The sequence below is a fragment of the Dysidea avara genome, chromosome 7 (assembly GCF_963678975.1).
Source record: "Dysidea avara chromosome 7, odDysAvar1.4, whole genome shotgun sequence".
Classification (NCBI taxonomy): Eukaryota; Metazoa; Porifera; class Demospongiae; order Dictyoceratida; family Dysideidae; genus Dysidea; species Dysidea avara.
In genome coordinates, this window is record NC_089278.1 from 25986678 (window position 1) to 26007241 (window position 20564).

Genomic DNA, 20564 nt, shown 5'->3' on the forward strand with positions numbered 1-20564 from the left:
ACCTCGAGTTAGCCCCCCCTTTTATAAATCCTCGATCCGCCCCTGCCTAGTCGTCACAGTTGTGTGTGTTGAATTTTTGTAGTGTTCTTTGTTGGCTGACACCTTGTAGCGTTACATTATTGTGTATACCTTCTATAAAAGTTTTACGTATTTTGATCATTCAGTTTTGCAACAATCGCGGGAGAAAAGTTTCGCTGATTGCATGCTCAGCGCACAAAAAAAAAAATAATAATAATGCTCAGCGCTTCTAATCGATAAGCGCCTGAGACTGCTTTTATTTATTATTTATTTATTAAACAGCACAAGTGCTGAAGGTCTGTAGGACACCTGGTCCTACAGCCTGCTCAAAGACTTTAGCTACTTAAGGTGTGTTTGAAAAGTTGGAGAAAGGAGAAAAAATCCATGACTGGACCTAGACTACGTTCCTTCTATGCTTCCAGTCAGCCTCATGGCGATTCTCGAACAAGACGACAGAATAAAATCAGCAGTGCAGGATTTTGGGGGATAGGACTTCGAGTTAATTGAACCTGCTCCAGAAGATTTACTATGTAAAATATGCCACTTCCTGTCACGTGACCCAGTGCTAAGTACTTGTGGTCAGAGTTTCTGTGAAGGTTGCTTCAATAAATCAGATATAATTAATCGTGACAAGTGTCCCTACTGTCAGCAACAGGATTTCAAGGTGTTCCCAGACAAGAGAGCTTTGCGTCAAGTCCTTGACCTTCAAGTGTATTGCCCCAATAAGAAAGGAGGTTGTGAATGGAGTCATAAACTGCGAGCACTAGAAAAACATTTAGAAGAGTGTCCACAAGCAGTAGTGGAGTGTCCGTATGATATTGTGGGCTGCCAGAGTGTTGTTAGGAGGGCAGAGAAGCTGAACCACTTGAAGGAGATGGCAGAACAGCACATGGAATATAATTTGAGTGCTTCACTAGGAAATCAGAGAGAGCTACAATGTACAAAACAGCAGCTGAAAGCTACAGAGGAGGAATTGAAACGTACCCAGAATCAATTGGAGGAAACAAACCAAAGCCTGGAGGGTGTTAAGCAAGCAATGGAGGCAAAGTTGCAAGCTAAAGAGCAGGAGATAGCAGATGTTAAAAAAGATCTTGTGCAACTCAAAGAATTTCTAACTGTCAAGGAAAGAGAGATTGCAGAAAACAAAGAAAAACACAAAGAAATTGTAACTAGGCTTGACAATCAATCACGACAACTTGAAAATGAGATAGAAAAGTTGGTAACTGTACAATATTATACTATACACAAGAACCAAGCCACTTGGTCAATCCTTCTAAACACACTGGCCACTGCAAGTGAATCAGGCAAGCAAGTATTACCAGTCATAGTCAGGATGAATGGCTTTTTATGGCAAAGAAAGATAGTGCGGTGGTCAACAATTGGTGGTATTCTGGTGGATTTTATAGTCACAATGGAGGTTATAAGATGTGCCTTGGAGTGGTAGCTTGTGGCTACTATACTAATCCTGAGGAGATTTCAAAAGCTGACTATGATCGTGGCTTTGTTACAGTTAGCTTGTTCCTTATGAGAGGAGAACATGATGATCGGTTGGTGTGGCCCAAACCAGTTAGCACGGTGACATTTCAACTTTTCAACTAGATTTTTGATGCAGATCATCTCGATCCATTTGTATGTCGGTTTGATGGTCACACAAAAGGCAACCAACGGGTCACGTATGCACCGATATCACACTGGGCCTGCCAATCTGCTTACCAACTAATAAGCCATGATCAATTAGGGTATGATGGTAAAAAACAATACCTTAAAGATGATTGCCTTATGTTTAAAGTGTACATATAAACCATTGGTCTTTCATGTTTACAGTGGTTTCTTTTGCAATTACGAAATATCTGTTAATTACAGTTCATCAATTATAGCTCACGTGATAGACAAAGACTATTGTGTTGGGGGGTTTATAGGCGCAAATAGCGTAAAACGTGTAGCTAGTGAATCGAAATGGATGCAAAGGTGATCCTCCTTATATCCGCCTGCCTAATCACTGTAGTACGGGCGGAGATGTTCACAGCATTGGCGCATATGAGAGGCTTGGCGCACCTGGAGGGCGAGCTATTCGAAGGTCTCAAGAGTTACATCGCTGCGGAAGAGACTAGACTACAACAGTTGAAGAAATTTGCCAGTGAAGTGGAGTTAGCTCAGACAGGTGTACAAGCGAGCAGTGTTGAGCAACACTTGAATGATCCCATCAACTCTGTGCTATTGATCACTCGCTTCTACAATGGCTGGAAGAAACTTAACGAAATCGTCTACCAAGACAACAGTATAGGTATGGTCAGATAGTGTGCGGTACAATAGTCAAGGTGGTGTATATCATTTAGATATTGTTTGTTTGTTTGTTTGTTTGTTTGTTTGTTTGTTTGTTTGTTTGTTTGTTTGTTTGTTTGTAGATAGATAATTAGTAACTGAATATATTTTGGGCAGAACTTGAATATGACAATGACCTACTATTGATTTTTTTTTGTCTGTCCAATGAATCGAACAAAAAATTCCAAGTCTAGTGGTGTGCCCTACTCTTTGACGGTGAACGACAATTGCAAACCCCCTTTTAAAACTATGAGTAACAAACACTAATTGGACTGATCCACACCGATCCCCCATAGGCCATAGCACATTCATTCACCATTGTGACTTAACAAAGAATCACATGAATGTTTTGTTATGTGTATCCTTTATAGTATTAAACTTAGACAGTTTGCTATCTCAAACTTGGAAAAGAATGCTCTGCAATCAAAATGTATTCTATCATTTGATTGATCGATCGACCAAATGACAAAAAGAAAATACAGTGTGGCTGGCAAGAGTACAAAGGATTGGTTTTAGTGTATACACGCTAATGTTTACCACATGAGAGAATGTGAATTTTACACATGAACTATACCAGAGTCCATGTTTTGACTACTGTACATATTGTACACGCCACCTAAGAATGTATAATTTCCCGGACAATAATACATGGCACGTGCCTGTATAAAACCTTGGACAAAGGTTATTGAGATGTGATTGATAACTTGCATGGGAATACATCTAAGATGTTTCCATTTTGAAAGACAGTCTAATAATTAAATGTAATTAGTACTATTTGTTTACAGTATACAGTGCATGTATAGTCTGTAACCATAAACAAACAAATTGTATGGTTGATGGATGAGGAAGTACTTGTGAGAGTTTGTATTGCTAGTCAGTTTTCTGTTTAACAATTTCATATTAACCTGTGATGCAGCTGTGTGAATTTGTATGTGTTCCCAGGACTGAGAATGTCTGTATGTCCATCTGTCTGTGTGTAAATGTGTTGTTCAAGGTCCTCACTTAACAACCAAGTTGTTAATGAGACATCCTCATTAGCACGTGTACTTTGTCACTGCAGACCACCTTGATGATGGACTTTGTTCAATACTTGTTCATCACAATCTCTATGAGAGTTTAGTTTACTGAGATTGTTAATGTTTGTAATATGCCTTGATGGCCATACACAAGTTGAATGGTGTAAATGGATCAGATACAACTCAGCACAAAGGCTTATAATGGTTGTGCTGAAGCAGGGGATGTATACTAGAGTGCATGTTTCCGTGACACGCAACATGACTGTATTCACTTACTAACTGTTGTTGCCTTTGCAGATTTGATGGCCAATATATCACTTAATGATTATCAGATGCCGAAGGAGGAGGATTACAAGGGATCATTTACTGCCCTAAGAAGATTGCAGGATACTTACCGGCTTAAGCCAGTTGAGATCAACTCTGGTCAACTAGGTGGACTGAATATGACTGCTAGGGATTGTTATAATGCTGGTATGTGTAGTATGGTGTGTGTGTGTGTGTGTGTGTGTGTGTGTGTGTGTGTGTGTGTGTGTGTGTGTGTGTGTGTGTGTGTGTGTCCATCCACCATAGTTATGTACTCTCCTGTATTCCATGTAGTGGTATATCACAGCAAATTTATTCAATGTCTGTCTGCTGTGTAACAGGTAGAGAAAACTTTTTAGCTAATGAATGGAAACACACTCGTCAGTGGATGCAAGAGTCACTAAAGAAGAGCATTGAAGATGAAGAGCAAGCAAAAGATGTTGATATAGTGGACATTTATGATCACCTTTCTTATTCAGAATACAAGGTACGAGCTAACAGTGATAGATTATCCATGACTACATATTTATATTGTATCTGTTTATATAATATGATGTTATTCTGTACAGTTGGGAAACATCAAGAAGGCCATACAGTATTCCAGAGACTTGCTACAGAATGGTATGACCATGTACTGAATTATATGTAGTACAGTATACTGTATTTACGTTAAACGCCACAATGTTTATTACCTTAGTTTCAAAAATTGATGTGGCAAAATTGCCCACTACTTGATCTAAAATGATATTTAAGCCTTTAGTTTTGAAATTGATTGTGGTACCACTCAAGTGTGGCTACTATTGAAGGTGTGGCATTTAACCAAGGAACCAAGGAATTACGAGTGTTACAATTAGGTAGCTTTGGTCAGTTTCAAAGGTATAAGTTCATAGTTCACAAGTTTTGTGGATTTAGTTTACTTATAGTACACCCTTACATACGCATGCTCTGGATGCTATGGCAATCTGTTGGCTTGATCAAAGTGTCCTTACATGTATTAGAGAGGCTTTTGAGTTTGAGTATGTGTACAATAATACTAATAGGACCACTAGACAAGTGTATGGGTTATCAAGGCATTCAGGATATAGAAAGTTGTAGTGGTGATTCAGCTGGGCCTGTAGCATTTGTGTTTTAGCAGTTGTCATGTTTCAGTTAAACGTCTTTTCACAAGTTTCTGGTATGCACCATGGTTTTTCTAGGGAGAGTATTTTGCCTCTTATGAAAGAGTCTTTTGCTTCATAAAGTCCCAATATCAGGTGTTAGGAATTCGAAGTATAAATGTAACACTAACATTTATTATGTAACACTAACCTTTAGTACTGTCAAAATTGTGTAAAAGTGTCTCCAATTTAATCTCATGATAGCTATTGTACAAAATTTCCTGGGTTGACCCCCCTTCCTTGATATCAGAAACTCCTTTTGTTTTGTGTGTCCCCCCCAAAGTCAAAGGTAGAAAAATCACAAGCTTTTTGTTGCCGCTTTTATTGTTTTGTAGTTGGTTTGTAACCATGGAAATTTTAACAGTGAAATCTTTTACCCTAAAAACTACCTTTGCATATAATTTTTATTGTCCCCTGAGGCTATATGATTTGTGTACCTCTGTATAACAATGACATCTGCCTAAGATTTTCTGGCCATATTTAGCCAGTGGCAGGATTTTATATACAAGTGGCACATTTGGGCAATAGCTATTTTGGGCAGGCAACCTTATTATTCAGTGACCCAATTAGAGCTGGCTTCACTGTAGGGTATCACTTGCTTAATACAGTGATTATCTACACAGAACCAGATCACAAGAGGACTCTGGATAACCTCGGTTATTTTCAGGCTGAGCTCAACAAAAATCCTGACCAGTATGAGAAATATGTGGATGACGATTACCGAGAAGACACTACTGAAGAGCATGACAGATATACAGAATTGTGTCGACGTCCTGACTTTGTTGTAAGCCCACTGTATAGCTAGCACACACCTTATGTCTTGTTTATAAGACATGTACCCTTTAACCGCTAAGGATGTCATGTAGAAGAATATTTGTACTTCAGCAACCATTTGATAACTACGATATTCTTTTAGCATTAAGCTAAGCCAATGTATACACAGATTTTGACAGCATAATTTAAGGATATGGTAGGCTGATAGTAGCATTGAACATACAATACCATCATAGTACAGGGATTGTTGTTAGGCATAGCATAACAAACGAACGGGTTCAGGTACTTGACACATTTTGCTTTAAAATATTCATGTACTGTATACGTGTACAAAGTTTCAAGGGATGTAGTTTTTGTGTATTTCGCAGTTGCTTTGCTGTCCACAACATTTTCATCCTCAAAAATTCTGAATTTGGAAGTTACATGCTAGGATGTTTTGTAATATGCTCAGTGACTGTTCTGTTGCTGTACCATATATGAACAGATTTTTGAGGAATGAAATTTTTGTGAGTTATATTGTTGTGTATCACTGAGGTTACCTTATTATATTGCATTAAGCTTACTAGTGGATAAAAGCACAGAAAAAGAAAACTGAGCTATTGCAAGTGTGTAGGTCTCAAAGATAATTTTGCAATAAAATGATCATCATGACCTGACTAATTCAGCACATTTTGTATCTGTGACCACCATATAATATTTATAATTATTTTATTTTACACAGCCACCAGAATTACATAGGAAATACATCTGTTTTTACTACACTAATCATCGTAACCCTCGTCTGTTGCTGCAACCAGCCAAAGTGGAGATAGCTAACCTCAAACCTCGTGTGTGGATGTTGCGTAGTATCCTGACAGAGACTGAAATGAACCGACTCAAAGAAATAGCTGGACCCAAGGTGGGTTTAGTGGACAGGTGTGCTCACTGCACATGCAATACATACATGCCAGAAAGGATTATAATGGTTGGCTGGAAGTTATTTACCTGCCAAATAACTCAAATCCTCTATACCTACTGGATTGGTTAAGAATTGCCTAACAATTTGCACTAAAAAGGGTTGGTGTACTCTTATAAACCACTTTAATAGGACAGGCAAAGTACTTCTGAAAAGGTGTACATACCTCAAAGTTTTTTTTGTAAACAGATAGGATTGGACCTTGCTTTTTATGCAAGCCTGCTACAAGTGTCATTAACATGTTCAGTCTAGGATTTAAATGTACGTTAGGATCCAGCACATAGCAACATTGATGGATGGATGGTCCGCAAGTAAAGTAATGCACACCATTGCAAACATTTTATAGCTCATTTTGCAAGAAATTAGTGATGTATTTATAGTGCGAAATAATGTCTTGTTGAAGATGTAATAGTGAGGGTGCTGAAATAGCTTTGTGAAGTAGGTTTTTGTACAATCTCAGAAGCATGATGTCATGAACTCCAAAACTTTAGGAACATTTCCCCCAGACCTTACTAGCTATGTACAGTGTCAGACCAACTTAATTAATAGTCTGTTAAATTATCGAAAAGTTGTTGTAATCCTCTCTGTTAATCACACGCACTGCACACATGCACACACTCGCACGTACACACCACACACACACACAGACACACACACAGACACACACACAGACACACACACAGAGTCACCATTTCCACATCAGGTGTAATAATCCCTAATAAATTTCCAATGTATAATTATAATTCTGCCTACTATTTGTTAAATAAATGAATATGTATATGAAATTAGCTAAATCGAGCTACTGCCAGGAATCACCGTACAGGCCGGTTCGAGCCAGCAGACTATCGGATTAGTAAGAGGTAAATTAGCTCTTCTCTCTTAACTGTTAGCTTCTGCGTGCAACTGCCACCAATCCTGACACCGGGAAAGATGAACCTGCTGAGTATCGTATTAGCAAGAGGTGTGAGCGCTTGTGTGTGTAGACTACCTTCACTCCTTCATGTGATTTGTCTGCTTTGTGGAATAAATTCTGTCAGTGTTGGTGATCAATTAATATCAAATTTCAGAGCATATTAATGAGGCAGTTTTCTTTGGTCATACGTTCATACATACATCATTCAGTATGCTACGTACCATGTAAAACTATGTGTGTATGTATGTTAGTACTCTAGTGTTTAAACCCTCAGAAAATATGTATCTGTCATGCATTAGAAGTATTAACACTGCTGATGTAGATGTGTTCTCAATTTTGTACTTAGCTACATCGTGCAACAGTACATAACCAACAAGGAGAATTGGAATTTGCTTCATATCGTATCAGCAAGAGGTATATATAAACACATAGGCTCAAAGTGTCAGTGTGCTATTTGCTGAGCAACATTTCTCTTCAAAAATCCATCTTAAAATCCATGAAGTTGGGACATAATTTAGGTGTTTTTTTTCTTGTTAGGATATAAAATGTTTTTTTTCCTTTCCCAGTTGCGGAGGGCTTTGGTTCGTAGTCCTGAGGATGGCTCTCTCTCAGAAGCTTCATACAGAGTCAGCAAAAGGTTGAGAAATAGACACATACATTTTGTAGAACAGTGAAACCTCATAAGTGGTCCAGCCATAACTAAGGTGCACCATACTCCATGACTTCATTGATAATAATGCAGTTTGCCAAGTTATTTAAAGCTTAGATCACAAAGTTGGGAAGGGAAATGCTGAAGTTTTTTTTTTTTTTGTTTGCTACCCAGTTGGAAAGGGCTTTGGTTCATAGTGCTGTGGATGCTAAACTCAGACCAGCTACATAACAGAATCAGGAAAAGGTTGAGAAAATACCCCACGTAGTTGTAGAACAATGAAACCTCAGTACATTGTTAATAAATAAAATTAGCCATGTCAAGAGCATATGTAGGTCCCTAACATAGCTAAGGTGTGTATCATGGCTTTGTTAATCAGACCACCTCATTACTGAGGCCTTATTTTTGGTTCTGTACGTGGCAGTAGTAATGAGGTTTCATTGTGTTGTGGGATCTCACAACTCTGTATCTATGTACGTATATATGGATTGAATGCCTGCATAGGTACTTGTGTACATATGTACGTACGTACATTCTATAATTGCATCTATAAAGCCAAACAAATGTACTTGTCCATACATACATTGTGTATGACCCACGTTTGTACTCGTACATAGTATGTGCTACAATTTTTTACCATTTTCAAGCATGTGTTATGAAAAAATAATACGCTAAAGAAACCTGCCTCGTGAGATAGTGTTTGACTTGAAGCAAGACCACACTGACACTATTTTGTCTGTAAACTGTGTATGTGTATGTAGTCCACTTGGGACAATATGATAGTTTGTTTTTTTTTGCTTGTCATTTATGACTCTAAGGTATTTGCACTGTTACGTTAAAGCCTTACAATAAAATGCAGTGCCTAGTGGATTACTGCACCAAACCTTGGTGATGGTGGTTAAGACAGTTTCTATCCCAGCAGCCCAAAGTTTGGGGTATCTTGGCTCACACCTCTTGCTATGGCAACACACATACTGCACTGGGAGTGACAAAATGGTCATAACTGTCTTACTGTATCAAGTTATCTGTTTGATCTGCAAACAAAAAAGTTTTTTCTAGCATGAAGTTAGTAAAAGGATACAGAGAATAAATGGACAAGTGAAATTGACAGTAGATGAAGTAACTCTGTGTAGCCATGTGTGAGACTGTCACAGCTGATGCAGTATGTGTAATATCCTTCTACGTTACCGTTCAAACGTAACATCACACTCTCCCACACTGCTTGATTGCGAGTAATTAAGAAACTCACTAATTAAAGGGCGTGGCACCCATTTCCTTCTTGAGTATTCATCCTGTTTCGTACGGGATGAATACTCACAAAGGAAACAGTTGCCACGCCCTTTAATTAGGGAGTTATTTAATCACTCGCAACTGAGCGAGTGCGACGTTACGTTTGAGCGGTACTGTATCTTCCTGTGATGTTCTGGTAGCAGTAGTAACTACAATGTGTGTTTACTGTAGATTAGTGTTAACTTGTTATGCATTTTCTATAGTGCATGGTTGGGAGCAAGTGATGATCCACTTGGTTATGTGAAGAAGATAGACCAGAGGATTGAGGACATCACCAGCCTTGATATGAGCACTGCTGAACAGTTACAGGTGAGATATTGTTATTTAGTTTGTCATGTAGCGTGCTAAATAAATACAGCAGTACATGATTAAGCCACCAACCAACAAGTTAACCTACCAATGCATGGAACTTAGTATTTCTTATTCAAATATGTGACCTGCTAAATACAAATCTGGCTAGTTAACGTTTTTTGCAAGTTTCTTTAATTTTTGTCTGGGGAGATAAAGTATCCTCATCTGTTAAAAACTTTTGTGATCCCTACTATACAGTACAACTGTACTATTATGGGCAACAGTTGAATTCATTCTTGCTTTTCATATACTACTAGGAGTGGCACATAACACTATGTACATGTAAACCCTCCTGTGTAGTAGTGACACACATGTACATCAGTTGCTACATCAAGTGATATTTTCATACCGTGTCATCTTTTCAGGTGTGCAACTATGGGATAGGAGGCCACTATGAACCACACTTTGACTTTGCTAGGGTAAGTGACATCCTTACTATTCTTCAGAGCTAGGTAACACACAATGTTTTGTTTGTAACGCAGAAAGAAGAGGATGCTTTCACTAGTCTTGGAACTGGAAACAGAATAGCTACTGTACTGTTCTATGTAAGTCTGTAGCAGTTTGTATATCAAAGTGTAAACATTACACCATCAAGGTAGTCTGACTCAAAGATGCAAAGTTTTATGTTCTAAAACATTTTCAGAATAGTCGTCTCTGTTCTATTAGAAATTTCATTATTTTTTAGATGAGTGATGTATCACAGGGTGGAGCTACTGTATTTCCTAATGTTGGTGCACGGATACCACCAGGAAATGTAAGAAACATTCTACTCTCTAATTTCCTATAATATTATATGTATGCATCACTGTAGGGTGATGCAGCATTCTGGTGGAACCTCAAGAGATCTGGAGAAGGAGACTATTCAACACGACATGCAGCTTGCCCAGTATTAGTCGGCACTAAATGGGGTAGGTAACTTTACGCCTTCGTTTTAAAGAAAATTTTGGACCGTGTCTATTAAAACTTTTTTTTTCTTATAGTGTGTAATAAATGGATACATGAAAGAGGCCAAGAATTCAGAAGACCATGCGGACTGTCACCATCACAATAATCAATTTGTTTGATTTTGCACATAGCTAAATGAATATTCCACTAAACTCTGCATTTTTGTTATATACATCTATAATGGCTGATCTATATATATTTTCAAGAAAAAAATATTTGTCAGGAATTTAGTGATATTATGCAGCTAGGCCCAAGGTGTCAAGTCACATTGTAATATAATTACCTTTCAATCAGTGACCAGCCCACTTTGACATGATTCAACACAGTCTTAACTGATTTTGTTCTTTTGTGTTCAATTTCTATAGTTCTGCTACAGACTATTGTCTTCAAATTTTTCTGTTTTACTTTTTTTTGGTGGTGGTACCGTTTATCTGGAACAAGGTTCCACTTGTCTAATGTGTGTTGTGTTTTCTTGTCAGTGTTTTGGACATGCAGACATACAGATTCTGTGTATTCGGTTATGTGCTGCTGTGATGCTAACTAGCTTGTTCAGTGAATGTGTATATCAGCTATGTAAGGTTTTGCTGGGGGGAGGCATCCACCATAGCCTTTTGCTTCAATCTCTTCTCCAATTTGGGTAATAAAATACTATCATGGATTATAATATTATTATGGACTCTTGATAAAAATAATGCAGGATATAGGTGACTGGATTTGTGAAGAGTCACTCATTTTTGCCAGTGATAGGCTCACTGGGGAAACAACAAATTAGCTATTGGTAAAAAGGTAATTTTTAGATGATAATCATTTGGAAATGAGCAATTAAAATGCATAATAATTATTATCTTGAGATGCATCTGTTGTAATTACTGTCATTCTGTTTGACAGTGTTACAAAAAGGCATACATACTACTGGCTGTTTTATACAATGCAAGTATGAATTGAAAAATATTGACTGTTCTATTATAGTAAATCTTTCTTTATACAGTGACATTTTCTGCATGTTTACAAAAAATATATTTCAGTGGTAAATGCTTCAGACACCTTATGCTCTAATATTTTTTACTACTCACCTATTGACTGTTCTATTAGGGTAATTTATCTTTATCATCATAGAGTGCATAGGGGCTTCATTTAATGACCATGCATTGTTGCAATTCTTAGCAATCATCGTTAAGTCAACTACGTACTGCAGGAATACCATGTAGTGACTTCACAATTAATTGTCTGATGACAAACATACAATTGTTGTGAAAATAACTCTTTGCATTTCTTTGCAGGATATTGTTGATGAATCAACTGGAATGTGTAGTAGTTCAAGCTAGTCTCTTTCTTACATACATGTCATGTACCTTGTGTACACAGAACATTACATTATCTAAACAGTAACTAGCTACAGTATACTTTTATTACAATGAATCATACAAAAAAAAACACACAACAAAAGTAGCAAAATAAACACAAAACAAACAACAGAATCAATTAACAGTTTCTTGTTAAAGGTAAGTGTAGAGGCTGCCACAAAATTCATAAATATGCTAGCAGAAAGGGAATTCCACCATGTAGAAGACTAGTGCTGAAAATGTTTCTAAGTTGTATTTACACAACAGTGCATCCAAACTGGAAGGTGGAATTGAGAGGAATGCCACCAAAATAATGGTCATGAAACAGTATCAGAAGTGTGGTACTATCCAAAGTATTATTGCATCTGCATGTATGTTTGGTATAAACTGCTTTTCCATGTACTATGAGAAATGTGCATGAGGCTCTATATCTCCATACTAAGAATCAGAATCTCAGCACATCTGCACAATGATATATAAGATAATTTCCCACAGAGCAGAGTTCAGGGTGAAAATAACCAGCATCGTAATAATTATTGTCAGTAAAGCATTTTAAATATATTGGGATGTTTTATTAGAGTGCATTTTGCAAGAAATTAGACGCTTGATTTTTAACATCCAGTTTTATTGCTCAATTATCTGATGTTTTGTTGCTTTACCTCCAGCCTCCACCTTTTTGTTGATTTCTAGCTATATGTGACCTAGAAAATCCACACACCTTTAATTATCAATCCAGTTGTCTAATGTGACACAAAAAAATGAACATCGTGTAGGCACCGCACTTGCTATTATTATATCTTGAGCATGTATATACCACATGCAGATATGAGATATATTGTTGCAAAGCCTATACTATACATTATTATCATGTGCAGCCCTGAGATTAAATGAATGATGATGGCAGGATGTTTGGTAAGGAAGGAGTGTGGGCAATCTGGCAATGATAGATGATAGCAACCATTGTGATAGCTACATTTTGTTAGTTCAGTGATCAGAAATTTGGGCTAGTGCATGGAACTGGTATCATTTGATTCCGAACAATCACCTTGTAGCTATATGTGACCAAGCACATGGTAGAAATTTGATGCTGTTAATTATAATCTATTTAGTTGCTGCAGGATCTTGCTATGGTCAAGTGGATGGTATGTCCAACGGGCATGGTAGTCCACATTCCACAATGATAATAATTCAGTTGCTGATGCTAACGATCATCATGTCTCAGTATTGTCATCTCAATGCAATTCAGCGGATCACGTTATTGGGGTTTATAGTGTCACTAGCTAGCTATTGTGATTAATGATCAGTTGAGTGCATGCTACTGATTCAGTATAATTTTGCAACTTTAAATGCTTATGCAAGGGGGTGGCACTTCAGTACTGTGCTCCGATTTTCGATCTTAGGTCAAAATGGTCAAACTCGAAAATAAGCTTTGACTGAGACTTTTGACTTTTACTAAGGCTTGACTCTTGATCAAATTTTAGTATGTTTTTGTTTGCATTAGCTAAGTATCAATAGTGATAGCTACTGGTATACATCTTTCAAGCTGTGGCCAGTGTTTGTCCATTTTGGCCTGTGCTTGCCCAGGCTTTGACTGACTGCAAGTTTCTAGCTTGACTTTTGATTTTGTTTTGACTGACGACGAAGATCAGAATTGGAGTGCCACCCCCTTGTTATGTGGACAAGTAAAGTATGGTAGTGACCACCTGGCAACTGGTGGCAATTTTAACACTATCGCAAAAGTTTGGACCTCGCACATAATAAGTTATACTGTAAACAAAATTTGCGTTTTAATTAGAAATATTAAAGAAGGCGTTCGCATCGGTCGCACTACGTGCACTTAACAAATGTGGTTTTATCTCGGGTTTGATAGTGTAATGTAAAGAATCAAAGATGGATAGTGATCTCCCCCTTACTAGTGACAGTGAAAGTGTTGAGCTGGTGACGTTTCTTCGTCATCGCGCTGAAGAACAAGACTCTGAACAAGAGGAATTAGAAAATGTACAAAACGACCTCGAGCCTGTGTTAAAGGATAACGAAGAAGGAGTCTACAAGTACCACGATGCCATAAACTACATTGGATTCGGACTGTTCCACATTATACAAATGATTTGTATGGGAGTTGCTCTGTCTTCAGATGCAGTCGAAGTGTTAGTCATATCGTTAGTATTGCCACAGCTCACACATGATTTGAACGCTACAGACTTGCAAAATGCCTGGCTAGCGTCAATCATATTCTTAGGTATGTTTGTAGGTGACTTTGTGTGGGGAGTACTAGCAGATATTGCTGGTAGAAGAGCTACAATGATATTGTCATTGAGTATGAATGGTTTGGCAGGATTTTTGTCAGGCGTGGCACCAAACTATCCCATATTTGTAATTCTCCGTTTCATTGGTGGAATAGGAATTGGGGGATCTTTGGCTGTGATTGCTACATATGGATCAGAGTTTATTTCAGCTCGATGGAGAGGCAAATACCTTGGAACTTTGGCCACATTTTGGACTGCTGGGAAAATTCTAGTCGGAGGTTTGGCATATTTCATTTTACCACTTGGATGTAAGGTCACTATAAACATGGGATCCCTGGAATTACATAGTTGGAATGTGTTTTTAATGTTAGCAGCCATCCCTGCTATTTTGGGAGCCATAATGTTTTTTTTTCTACCAGAAAGTCCACTCTTTTTATTACAGATACGAAAAGATAAGAAGGCAATCCAAAGCTTCCGTATCATGCATCGCTGGAATCGAATGTGGTGTTTTAGTAAAAATAAGTCGTTTACTATTGAAAAAGTGATACCTCCAATCAAAAGTTGTGATGTCTTTACACCAACAAGATTTGTAGTACTACCAATTATAAAATGGTTGCCAAAGAAAGTCCAAGATGGATTATGGCGACCGTTGCCTTTGTTTCAGCTAAAGCTGCTGCGTCGTACTCTATTATTAATTGCAATCTACTTTCTTTTATCCATGGGTGCCTATGGTCTGACTCTTTGGTACCCTACTTATATTAGCAATTTGGAACAGGGTGAGTGTAAGACTGAAGTAGCTCATCGGACTATATCTGATTTTAACATATGCTCTGACAGTGCTGAGATTGATCATGTGTTTGTCAACCATTCTACTATAACTAATAGACATCTGAAGAAGGTTGTTTTTAACAATGTGACATTTCATAGGGCTACATTCTACCGTTCTACTTTCAGAGACTGTACTTTTACCAGTTGTTCATTTGTTTCAGTGAACTTTACTGGCAATAAATTCATCAACACCTGTTTTACCAGTCCCACCAGTCTTGATCAGTTATCGGATGATTTTGATGGCACACTTTTCACAAACTCTTATTTTAATAATGTTCCAATGGCTAACTCTACTGGACATACTGAACCATGTTGTTTACATGACGAGTGTAAAACTAGTTGTTACGATGATGAGAATGTGGACTATCAGAGACTATATTTGGAACTATTTTATGTGGCCCTAGCCTCTGTCCCTGGTTCCATCCTAACTGCCTTTATGGTGGATGTAGTGAGAAGGTCTTATTGGCTAGCTATTGTGTTTGTAGCATCAGCTGGTAGTTGTGTGTTACTTTTTTTCTTTCAAACACCTACTTTAGCTGTGGTGGCTCTAGTTGTGTTCAGTTTTGTGTCAGTTGGAGCTTGGAATACTTCGTCGCTTATTGCTAAGGAATTGTATCCTACAGAGCTGAGGTATTTCTTTGAATGCACATATGAACATGTGTAATTTGTGTGTGTGTGTTGTGTGTACACATGCTATGTGTCTGCAATGTTCATTATGTGTGCATGGTTGGTGCTATTGTGGTTGGTGCTATTGTGGTTGGTGCTATTGTGGTTGGTGCTATTGTGGTTGGTGCTATTGTTTGGTGCTATTATTTGGCAGGTGCAGGAAGCAATAAAGCAGTTATTACAGCTGCAATTATACTTTCATCAAACACCTGCAAAAACCACTGTCTCAGATCATTAGACCCTTGTGACTATCACATGGGAAGATATCATAGAGTATTGTGAATAGTAAATGTGTAGTATATAGCATCATCAGTTTTTGCTAGCATCACGATGACATTTCCTACCCAACATGGAGTGTTATAACTACATTCTTTAAGGAAGACTTCTAGGATAATGGAGTCACTGTACAACTAAATGAAATGGCCAAACTTGCAATTGCTATTTGTGCATACTTTTAAATTTTTAAATATGCTGTAATGTAATTAATTGCATATGGAGGGTCAATCATCAATGCAGTGATTACAGTGAAACTTAACAATCAGGACACCTGTGTATTCTGTACACTTGGTAGTAGTTCCATAGCATCCTTTAGCTTATATCTGGAAGATCATAAGCAGGACACTTTTGGTCAGTCCAAAGGTGCCCTTAATACACAGATGTCACTATGCATTCTACTTTAATAGTTATTGGACCACTTTTTATTGATATGGGTACATAATTATTACTGAAGTGATGTATTTGTGTTGTGGTGTTTGTTGAGTAGTGTTGTGCATGCGTAACTGTACATGGGAGATTGCATTTGTATTTCACTGGAACCCCCAACAAGTGCAGAGATTGTGAAAAGGAAAGTCCCAGTTGTATAATAACAAGCTCCATTGTATTGTACATTTGTGTGTGTGCGTGTCACAAGATTTAAGTGTCTGAGTGGTGCACAGGCATGGAGCCAAACACTATAGTACTTGTTTTCAAGTGCTTTGAAGCATTTGTGCTTGTCCTGGTACTTAAGCCCTTTATGCAAAAAGTATTTATAAGCACTTTTCATACACAAGGGCTGCCATCCTTTAGCTTTTAAAGTCTCTCTTCTGTTAAACTGGAATTTTTTCCAAGCAAACAAAGCATTTTATTTCATTTGCTGTTATGGTCTTCAGACCTGACAGAAGTAGATTGAAGGATGAAAGATTAATGTTTGTTCACTGTAACAATAAATACTAAGGAATGACACTAATTATTATTTACATTGTTACCAAATTTCAAATAGTTAGAGTGCTTATATCGAGCACTTTTTTGGTGCTTCATTTTGTGCTTGGAGCATTAACTTTGCTGAAGCATTTGTACTTGTGCTTGAGACCCAAGTGCTGTGCTGCATGCCTGCATCGAGCATCCCAGTGCTGTTTCGCTGGGTGGCAATAGCTGTGTTTCACACAGTTGCTGGAGGCTTTGTGTGTGTTGTGGGTGTGTGCGTGCGTGCTTGCACATGTCTGTGGGTACATTTGTTAGCATACGTGTATATGTGTTAGCATGTTTCATGTTTATTGTAGGACTACATCAAGTGGGATGCTACTGAGTGTTGCAAGAATTGGAGCCATCTTGGGTACACAGATGTTTGGACTATTCATTCATGCACACCCAACAATACCAATACTAATGGCTGCATCTTGCTTTGTAATTGGAGCCATCTGCTGTATACCACTACCCACAACCACCCAGAACACTCTATTAGAGTAATGTTTATGATGAAGTGTCATGTATACTATAATTTGCGTTATAATTATTCAATAATTCTTTTATTGACTTGCATTGCACCATAGATAATATGGATGGCATTGATGCTAAATGTCCCATCTATGATTGCACACTATTTATCACGTGGGTAACTAGAGTAACCGCAAAATTTAGAATTGATAATAGCAGAGTTTGAGGGTGTTATCGATTGAGCTCGTGTTTACTAATTCGTATGGTGATGAAGAGGTAGTATTAATGGCCGAACGAGGTGATAGAGAAATTTCTTATCCCGACAGTGTTCAGTTGGTGGTTGGAATAGGTGACAGGTTACCGCCCCCAGGTGGTGAAGACTTGGCGAACCGTTTGGGGAAGATGCAACTGAATTCTGGACCACCAGGCAGCATGAATGAAACACTTACGAAAAGCCGAGGCACGAATCTAAAAGGTAATTACTGTACGCACAGCAGTAGTAGACTAGTAAATATGGTGTGCAATATTAAGAATTGGTTATTTTTTTAATTGTGCTTTGAATTTTACACCAGATACGTTTTCCTGTTGCTTATTATTATATAACATTATATTTCATTTTTGGTTTAACTTTTGACAATTCTTTTACAGATAAACAAAGTGATAAAAATGATGACAGTGCTAATACTGGTGAAGCAGTTTGTGCTGTATGTGGACAACCTTACGTTCATCCAGTAGAATTACCTTGTAATCATATTTTCTGTTACCTGTGTGTCAAGGGGGTACTGGCACGTAAGCCCTCATGTCCATTCTGTCGTGCTTCAGTACCACGTGACTTTGCACTCAAACCGAAAGTGGTGGAACCCAAATTACTAGAGACAGCTGTGACAAGTACAACAGATGACAAACCACAGTGGTATTATGAGGGACGTAGAGATGGATGGTGGCTTTACGATCCCAGAACTATAGAAGAAATAGAAGCAGCTTACAGGGACAAGAAAACTAAGTGTATTGTTCAAGTTGCTGGATTCAATTATGTCATAGACTTTGAAAAAATGGTGCAGTATAGAGAAGATCGTCCTGAAAGAAGAAGAAAGATTCTTCGTAATGACAAGGTGGATTCAACTACGGTTGTGAAGGGTGTAGCAGGACTCTACAGCCAAAAGTAACAGTGCTTCATTCCAATGCACTATTGGTAATTTTAAATACATACACAACAACCACAGCGTAATTACATTATTTGTCTGATTTCTATGCTATTTTGACCACTTAAGTTTACAATGTATGAGATTTTTATAAGGAAAATTATTATGTTGTTTGGCAACTGTGTGTAATTTATGAGACTAATTCCATTATAATTGTTTATCAGTAAAATGGTAGGATTACGTACAGCAACTAAGATTACATTCACCACTAAAGTTTACCCACAAATAGAACATACAAAATTAAATATACATACCCGTTATGTCTTTGGGACTTTACTGAATCAACTTCCATGTAACAGAAGACCCTTGAGGTATGTGCTTTGAATTGCTGCTTGCAATTGTCAGATATGTGGGCTCAAATATAGTGTCTTTCAATTTTAATGCATAGATATACACTGTAAATGTACCGTTTCATCTATGTGTACTCTGTGTGTGTGTATATTCAATACACTTATTATATACAGTCCGAGTTAACTGTTTAAAGTTAGCCATCCTATTGTGGGTCAGGGACATTGATCAGTCACCATGGGACAACCATGGAACACTAAGATGTTGATCCTGGACATGACAACACCAGACACTGGACAGCAACATCTGATATGTGAGCACAATTGCTGATGTTCACTTCCTGCAACAGTGTGTACAATAGTATAATCACATTACACGGTGTCTTGTCTGTATGCGGGTAATGTGCATGTACACACAGTATGATACTATATCACTGATTTGCATGTACAAGTGTATAACATCAAGGGTGCACTCCCTCACATCCATACAATACATACAAGTGTATATGTAAGGTTGTTACACTGTGATTAGTATCTGTCAGGAATGCAATACAATAATAAAATCCAGATCAGTAATCTGCACAAAATGTACTTTAGAAAGTGGAAATACATTTATTTGTACTAGGCTCAGGATAATAACAATGTGTTATGGCATTACCTGTGGCACTAAAACACTGAAGTCATCTTGCCCTAAAAACAGGTGTCCATGAACAAAAGAAATACTGCGTTCAAGTACAGCACCAAGTCAGCCAAAAAATACAAGTACTATGCACAACATACACTTAAAGTACACAAAATATGTATTACAAATGCATCACCTGTTACAACTCCAACATACACAACCTCCTAACTACTCATAGACACATTCTTTTAGATGCCAAGTTTGTAGCATGGCTCCATATTGTGGTACCTGATTGAATTTCAAAGGGTATATCCACGGGCAAAATTGCTTTGAACAACCTCCACAGTTAGGACTATATAGCCTTAAAAAGAAATTCCTTGGCCTTGAGATAAACATTTGATGGTGAAACCTCTTAAAAAGCAATTTCTCAAAATCACCGAGGCAAAGAATATGGAGCCGACAGATCTGGCTCAAAATGTATATTATTTTTCCATGACAACCACATAAATATTCTACTGTCTTAGTTAAGAGGCCAGTAAAAGTATTAACAAATTGTGTACTTGGCATTCAGAATGGATATATTCTTCATTACAAAGTGCGAGAAAATTTCATATGAGTTATGCATTAATTCACAACCAAGTGATCTGATTGGTTGCACCTAATTCTCGTACTCTGGCACAAGTAGGTAAGCTACACTGGCCAGATCCTTAATTTCTAATTAAAGGGCAGCGCACCAGACTACGTAGCAGGTAAATCGATGTAGATGCATAAGGTGAAACCTGTGTTCTGTCATGCACGTACAGCTAACCTATGAAATCAAATCCACCAAATTTTTCAGACAACTTCATCAATGGAACTTCCCCAGATCATAGGCGTAGCCACGGGTGGGCATGAGCGGGCATTTGCCAGTTCCTTTCCCGGCCATCATCAACCTTTTCCCAACCATCACAAGTTGCTTGCTCAACGCTAGTTACGCTACACTAGA

General features: G+C 37.9%; 4 protein-coding genes across 8 annotated transcripts; all 4 read left to right on the forward strand.

Moving 5' to 3' along the window:
* The first annotated feature begins 402 nt into the window (after positions 1-402).
* LOC136261125 (TNF receptor-associated factor 6-like) lies at positions 403-1617 on the forward strand. Its single transcript, XM_066055095.1, has 3 exons — positions 403-516; positions 602-1368; positions 1425-1617. The coding sequence occupies exons 1-3, from the start codon at positions 403-405 to the stop codon at positions 1615-1617; spliced, it is 1074 nt and encodes a 357-aa protein (XP_065911167.1).
* A 265-nt stretch (positions 1618-1882) lies between these two features.
* Positions 1883-10919, forward strand: LOC136262379 (prolyl 4-hydroxylase subunit alpha-1-like). 4 transcript variants are annotated; one of them, XM_066056627.1, is made up of 13 exons: positions 1883-2302; positions 3654-3827; positions 4001-4146; positions 4229-4280; positions 5440-5600; positions 6312-6488; positions 7436-7506; positions 9601-9706; positions 10114-10167; positions 10231-10293; positions 10434-10502; positions 10560-10656; positions 10729-10919. In XM_066056627.1, exons 1-13 carry the CDS (start codon positions 1975-1977, stop codon positions 10797-10799), a joined length of 1569 nt encoding a protein of 522 aa, XP_065912699.1. In that variant the 5' UTR covers positions 1883-1974; the 3' UTR covers positions 10800-10919. The 4 variants fall into 4 exon arrangements, with proteins under 4 accessions (XP_065912699.1, XP_065912698.1, XP_065912697.1 ...); XM_066056626.1 differs by lacking the exon at positions 7436-7506 and adding an exon at positions 8025-8095; XM_066056625.1 differs by lacking the exon at positions 7436-7506 and adding an exon at positions 7335-7405 and having other exon boundaries at positions 1884-2302.
* A 2803-nt stretch (positions 10920-13722) lies between these two features.
* On the forward strand, positions 13723-17619 carry LOC136262378 (synaptic vesicle glycoprotein 2C-like). The gene is made up of 2 exons (XM_066056624.1): positions 13723-15740; positions 17315-17619. The coding sequence occupies exons 1-2, from the start codon at positions 13927-13929 to the stop codon at positions 17499-17501; spliced, it is 2001 nt and encodes a 666-aa protein (XP_065912696.1). The 5' UTR covers positions 13723-13926; the 3' UTR covers positions 17502-17619.
* A 7-nt stretch (positions 17620-17626) lies between these two features.
* LOC136262381 (E3 ubiquitin-protein ligase rnf146-like) lies at positions 17627-18839 on the forward strand. 2 transcript variants are annotated; one of them, XM_066056630.1, is made up of 3 exons: positions 17627-17766; positions 17818-17943; positions 18117-18839. In XM_066056630.1, exons 1-3 carry the CDS (start codon positions 17754-17756, stop codon positions 18632-18634), a joined length of 657 nt encoding a protein of 218 aa, XP_065912702.1. In that variant the 5' UTR covers positions 17627-17753; the 3' UTR covers positions 18635-18839. The 2 variants fall into 2 exon arrangements, with proteins under 2 accessions (XP_065912702.1, XP_065912701.1); XM_066056629.1 differs by having other exon boundaries at positions 17632-17943.
* Positions 18840-20564: the final 1725 nt, after the last annotated feature.